Source organism: Portunus trituberculatus, chromosome 29 (assembly GCF_017591435.1).
Source record: "Portunus trituberculatus isolate SZX2019 chromosome 29, ASM1759143v1, whole genome shotgun sequence".
In the NCBI taxonomy this organism is placed as follows: domain Eukaryota; kingdom Metazoa; phylum Arthropoda; class Malacostraca; order Decapoda; family Portunidae; genus Portunus; species Portunus trituberculatus.
This window is the reverse complement of record NC_059283.1, coordinates 14,642,592-14,649,030: the sequence shown is the minus strand read 5'-3', so window position 1 is coordinate 14,649,030 and position 6,439 is coordinate 14,642,592. Positions and strand designations below refer to the sequence as shown.

The following is a 6,439-nucleotide window of genomic DNA, read 5'->3' as shown; positions in this document are numbered from 1 at the left end:
ACAAACTTGGATGCAGATAACCCGCTAGCTGCAGTTGTAGACTTTTCTTTTAATGATCCAATGATCGAGACTTTAGTAGACAAAGATGCAAGTAGTTTCAATGTAACAGAAATAAAAAATGCAGAATTTGCTCTCAAACTAGAGACAGCACAAAATTCCACAGGTGTCCATTGATACTATAATAGAGCATACATCCCAATTGATTTCACATCACATTTCAGAAGTAGTTAACAGTGTTAAGACTCATTTACAACCAAAACTGTCATCTGAAGACTTGAACTTTGTAAACGGATTTATTAAAGATGTTAAACTTAGTAATGTTGAGAATGAATACAACAGAAAAAAGTACTACACCAATTATTGTAACCTCGTACAACCACAGGAAGTACTCCTAGGAACAGAGTTTAAAGCTGTTAAAGGACACTTAAGAGAAGTGAAGAGGTATGGATATTGCATTCCGTTGCACGAAACTCTGCAGGCTTTAATTAATCTCCCTGAAATAAATGCAGCAGTTTCGACTCCACATTACTCGGAATCCAGCATGATGAAGGATGTGTGTGATGGAGCGTACATGCGTACACATCCATTGTTTAGAAAGGACCCAAATGCTCTTGCCATAATTCTGAATCACGATGACATGGAAGTTGCTAATCCCTCGGGAGTCATGTTAAAAAAAATAAACTGGCAATGTTTTATTTTTCTCTTGTGAATATTCCACCGCAGTTTCGTTCCAAGTTGGCAACCATTCAGCTAGTTGCTATAGCTAGAAGTAGGGACCTTAAAAAACATGGAGTTGACAAGTTATTGGAAAATTTTGTTTCCACACTGAATGAATTGCAAAGCAAAGGAATCAAATTCAAGGTAGGCACATCAGAACGTCTCATGTATGGAGCTTTAGTAATGGCGCCATGACACCCTTGCAGCTCAGTGGATAGGGGGCTTTAAAGAAGGAGTAGGCTTTGCAGTGAAACCATGCAGAACTTGTAAAATAACACAGACTGAGGCAAGGACACAATTCTCTCTTGAATCGAGAGAACGAACCCTGGTAAAACTCAATGAAAAACTTGAAAATCTTGAGTTGGTAAGTCAAAAGTCTAAAGAATACTGGAGTAAAATCTGGGGCATTAAATCAAAAAGTGTGTTGTGCAGGATAAACGAAATCCCTTGAACAAGTGCCTTGTTCATGATCCAATGCACATTTTAACTGAAGGAATTGTTCCCTATGAAACAGCAATAATGTTACATGAATTCATTTTTGTAAAAAAATATTTCACACTTGATTACTTGAATAATCAAATAGACAGCTTCCCTTATAGTTATTTGGATAAATTCAACAAACCTGAACACATAGAACGAAAGAACTTACTAGACAAAAAGCTGAAGCAAACCTCAGCTTCAATGTTGACAATGTGCTATATTATGCCATTCTTAATTGGTGAGAAGGTGAGGGAAGCGATGAGCAATGGAAGAATTTTTTACGAATTATTCAAATAACAATACTGGCCACTTCCCCAAATGCAGATCTTGATACTGTGGGCCAACTAGACCAGCTTGTTAGCAGCCATCACTATAAATTTCAAGAACTTTATCCCACAGAATCCATCACACCAAAGTTTCATTACTGTATGCATTTGTCAAATCTGATTAAGCAATTTGGTCCAGGTCGTAATCAGTGGTGCCTGCGCTTTGAAGGAAAACGTGGATTTTTCAAACAAAAAAAAGTGGCATAATTTTAAGAATTTACCAAAATAAATGGCTGATTTTCATCAGAAGTACATGTGCTACAGAATGTTAGGCTCTAGTCCGATGCTTTTGGATCATGCAGTATATTTCCTTTATTCAGGCGATATAGTGAAAAATGGTAGCGTAATAGATATTGAGAAGGATCTTCCAGGATTGAAAAACAGTGTCTGAATTTATTCACAAAGCACCATTTGAATACTGCATATCCACTAACAGGTTACATATCACCTGAAGTTTGCCTTCATGGGCACACCTATAAACCTGGAATTATTTTGCATCTTAATTATGTAAAAGGTGTTCCAACTTTTGGTCTTGTGCTTCAAAACCTCATACATGACAGCATGAAGTTTTTCATATTGGAAAACTTGATTACTTCAGGATTTGATGGCCATTATAATGCATATGTTTTGAAAGCTACTGGAAATAAAGTAGTACAGAGTTTTATTGATATTGAAAACAAGTGGCCTTTGAGTGTATACCATGTCAACAATGAAATGTATGTTACTAACCGATATTGTCACTTTGTTGAATTTATATAGACCTATGGTAACAGTCATGAGCATGACGTTACACTGCATCATAGGAGAAGGAAAACTCTGATATAAAACCACCTGCTGCTTTATAGGTTGTGTCTACATATTTAAGGCTGTATCACACGTGCACATTTTCCTGCGACATCGTGTTGTGCAACATCATTTCCGACGACCTGCCGTCCTCGGAAATGATCAAAGACCGTCGTTTATTTTTCTGCGACTACAACAATTAAACAATTGTCTTTGATAATTTCCAAGGATGGCAGGTCGTCGTAAATGTTGTCGCAGGAAAATGTGCCTGTGTGATATGGCCTTAAGATGAATTGTAGGAGAAGGATCACTCTATTAAACAAATAATTAAGTGAGGGGACAGGATCCCCTACACTGTATGGTCTCCCAGAAACAGTGGGCACACCACACACAGAGAGTGGAGTGTATAGACACCCTTAAAACCACTAGATTGCGCCCTCTCTGGGGTGTACCCTTTTGGCCTAGGTATATAGATGGATGGATTGTAACAAACTAATGAAAAAAGTAAAAAAGATAAGAAAAAACATGGAAGGGCAATTTAACCTAAACCTATCGGAATTATTAAACGCTTCATATCAGTCAGTATCTATGATGCATTTGTGTGTTCCATTGTGTGAAGCATATATGTATGTATGCATATATGTCAAAACTGATTTACAACTGTCTCAACTTTATTCCTAAAAATGCTCCAGAATGCCAGTTTTCCGTATTTGGTGTGCTGATCGCATCATAAGGAAATCGGTTGTGTCAGTAGCAGAAATTGAAGAACTAAAGAAAAAAAGGTAAGAAAATTTATACATGTGCAAGTAATCTGCAATGTTTATTTTTCTTTATTTCTTTCCAGATACTTCCTTGACGCTATTCAATAACAGATTGGCTTCCAGACGTCCTTTTATCAAAACTTTTATTTCATCAGATAGTCTTTGTCCCCAACTATTACTGTATATCAAGGTTCCCTTATTTTTGTATTATTTAGTGGGGTTTTCTGTGTATTTTAGAAACGTAATGATGGACACCCATATATGCAACTGCTCTGCCCATTTTGCGTATAAATAGTTTTCAACAGTTTTTCTTTCAACAGCAACACAAAAACTCGGTTTGGAGTTGGTAGGACCTACGAAGTTAGTTCTAGCGAAATGTGGTACAGAAGTGGACGACGATGAGGTGTTGGAAGAAATTGCTGATGAAGTCTTACTATTGTTGGCTGATGGAGAAACTTATACACCATCTGTAGCTCAGCAAATACCTGACTCTACTCGAAGTTTGGTAACATGTACTACAGGCGATGTACTTCAACCCAGCAGGAGTGCAAGTGACAACGAAAAGGCAAGCACAAGTTCAAGTGAGACAGAGGCATATGCCAGTCACAAATCATGTAACACATTATGTAAGTACGTCATAACGTTTTTCATTGTAAAGAAAGATATGTTCCTCACTGAAATAGATGACCACACAGCTTGTTTTAGTAATATTTAGAATATGGTCTCTTGTTAAAGTTGAAGCTTTTATAGGAACATACTTCCATCAATAAATTTTATATTTAGTTAGAGGGAAGCATTACTTTACAGGTAGTTTTAACTTGTTGTTCTGTCAAAAGCCGAGTCTACAAGCACCATGACATGACACAATTAGCAACTTTTTATGCTTGCTTTATTGCAGCATTGCCTCTGCCAGAACTCTCACGGGCAACCCGAGATGACTTACAACAGGGAGATAAATCAAGACGGGTCTTGTTGCAGCTGATAGAAGAATCCAAGAACTACTACATGAAGTATTGCCCTCTGCTTGATGAAAACCCTTAAGCTAAGGTTACACTAGCCACTGCTACCCCTGGGCCCAGCCTTGGGCCTGGGACGGAGGCCAGCCTTATGCCTGGATTTACAAGGCAAGTGGTTACACACAGCCCAGCCCCAGTCCTGGGCACTCTTGATCTTGATTTTGATACTTGGTGCGCCGATCTAAACAAAGCGCATCAGACCTCAAGATGGCTTTTCTAGGAGACTATATATGGCCTCTTGTGGCCACGCAATGGACTTTTCAACAGAAGCCATGTTTAAAACCTTGCCCTGCAGCGTGTGTTTGTTTACATCTGAGGATTTCCCAGGTCAAGCGAGGGATGATGTTTTCTAATAATTTGTGTGCAGCTAATTATAACTAATCATGCATGAAAATAAATAAATTGCATATATAGTGATATAATATCTAGATATTTTATTATTTAGGAAAATTTGGGTTTAGTTGTTTGCGTGAATAATATAGTCTCTTAGTTTCTTGTGGTGTGCCCAGGCCTAGAGCTGGGGAGAAAACGGTCTGGCGCGTCCACTCAACTTTGCCCTGGGCTGGGCGATTTAGCCAGGGCTGGGCGCCCAGCCCCGGCTAAATCGCCCAGCCCAGGGGTATCAGTGACTAGTGTAACCGCACCTTTATGCGGCATACAAGATTATTGGAGAGAAGATGTTAGCTGCTTACCCTAGTATCGAGAGGGAAGGGAAACATAAATGGGTAAGATTTTTTCTCTTTTTTAATCTACAATACACACTTCCTTCATAAATGTCCACTTTCAATGAATTCTTACGCTGTGAATACATTGTTTAGTGTGATAACGATATTTAATTCCAACAAATTCAAATAAATTTTTGAGCCCATATACACTTTTGTGGCTAAAAAATGGCAATAATATAAAAAAAAAGTGAGGATAAATTCGTGAATCCTTCCCTAAAGTGGCAGAATAGCCACCTCGACAAGGCACACTTGTACTGAGTAGTTGAAGTTATTTGTTAATTCAAATATTCGATATTTTCACATTCATTTCAGAGCCAGTATGCGAAAGCACTCAGTCAAAGTATACGCACAGAGCGTTTTAGACGTAAAAGAAAAAGCCTTCCTGTAACTCAAGAACAACAGCTGCCCCCTAAAAGATTCACCATGGGGAAGCACACAGTTACAGACGCCAGCAGTGCTCTTCCAGAAGAAGAGTTTGAAAAGCATGTTCTTGAAATCCAGAAGGTTTGGAATACTTCAGCAAGCAGTAGCTCACATGTAGATATGCTGCTTAGGGAATCCTACTGCAACAGAAGACAATGGTTGCCATATCTACCAAATGGAAAATTGGCACCAATACTGGAGAAATTCCCATGTTTTCAAGAGTCAAGCTATGTAAGTAAAGAAATTATGTTAATCCTTGTTGTTTTTGCATGCAACTATTAATTTCATTTCGTTTGATAACCATTCCTTCAAATTCTGTTGTTGATGATTTTATTTACTTATTTCTAATCCATAATTTCGAACAATAGTGTTTGATTTTCATTTTTTGTAAATGACAATCTTTTGGATATTCTTTTTAGGTACTGCGTGAAGTGGAACGCATGTTGCTATGTGAAATATCAACATGGAAAGACAGATTGGAGAAAATTGTAGAGACTCTGAGTGATCAAGTACCTTCTAGTACACGTAACAATGATGGAAGTGTTTATTTTCTTGTAAATGTGTCAGTTTATTGGGTACGTGACTATACACTTGCCCCATCTGGCATGTTTTCTATATAAGAATGCATTTACGAGAATTTTTTTTTTTAAAGTTTATCACACACACACACACACACACACACACACACACACACACACACACACACACACACACACACACACACACACACACACACACACACACACACACGGTAGCTCAGTGGTTAGAGCGCTGGCTTCACAAGCAAGAGGACCGGGCTTCGATTCCCCGACCGGGTGGAGATATTTGGGTGTGTCTTCTTTCACGTGTAGCCCCTGTACACCTAGCAGTGAGTAGGTACGGGATGTAGATCGGGGAGTTGTGACACACACACACACACACACACACACACACACACACACACACACACACACACACACATATATATATATATATATATATATATATATATATATATATATATATATATATATATATATATATATATATATATATATATATATATATATATATATATATATATATATATAACAATAATCCCTTGGCGTACGTGGGGACCAGGGTAATTCAGATCTCCCATAACATGCCGGGGCGCCCATCCTCTTACCAAGGTGCTACCCCTCCGTACACCCCAGACACACACACACACACACACACACACACACACA

The 6,439-nt window shown here is 38.3% G+C and overlaps 1 protein-coding gene and 1 long non-coding RNA gene across 3 annotated transcripts in view; both read left to right on the top strand.

Annotated features, from left to right (window-relative positions):
* The window catches only part of LOC123510502, a 5,583-nt gene extending 873 nt beyond the window's left edge, over window positions 1–4,710 (top strand). The window contains exons 2-4 of one of the 2 annotated variants that reach the window (XR_006676516.1): window positions 2,999–3,088; window positions 3,388–3,693; window positions 3,966–4,710. This is a non-coding gene — a long non-coding RNA (uncharacterized LOC123510502). Of the gene's footprint in view, window positions 1–2,844; window positions 3,089–3,387; window positions 3,694–3,965 lie in introns of those variants that run through there. The other variant, XR_006676515.1, reaches the window with a different exon arrangement.
* Window positions 4,711–4,752: 42 nt separating this feature from the next.
* LOC123510501 lies at window positions 4,753–5,890 on the top strand. The gene is made up of 3 exons (XM_045265713.1): window positions 4,753–4,808; window positions 5,121–5,462; window positions 5,651–5,890. Exons 1-3 carry the CDS (start codon window positions 4,761–4,763, stop codon window positions 5,849–5,851), a joined length of 591 nt encoding a protein of 196 aa, XP_045121648.1. The 5' UTR covers window positions 4,753–4,760; the 3' UTR covers window positions 5,852–5,890.
* Window positions 5,891–6,439: the final 549 nt, after the last annotated feature.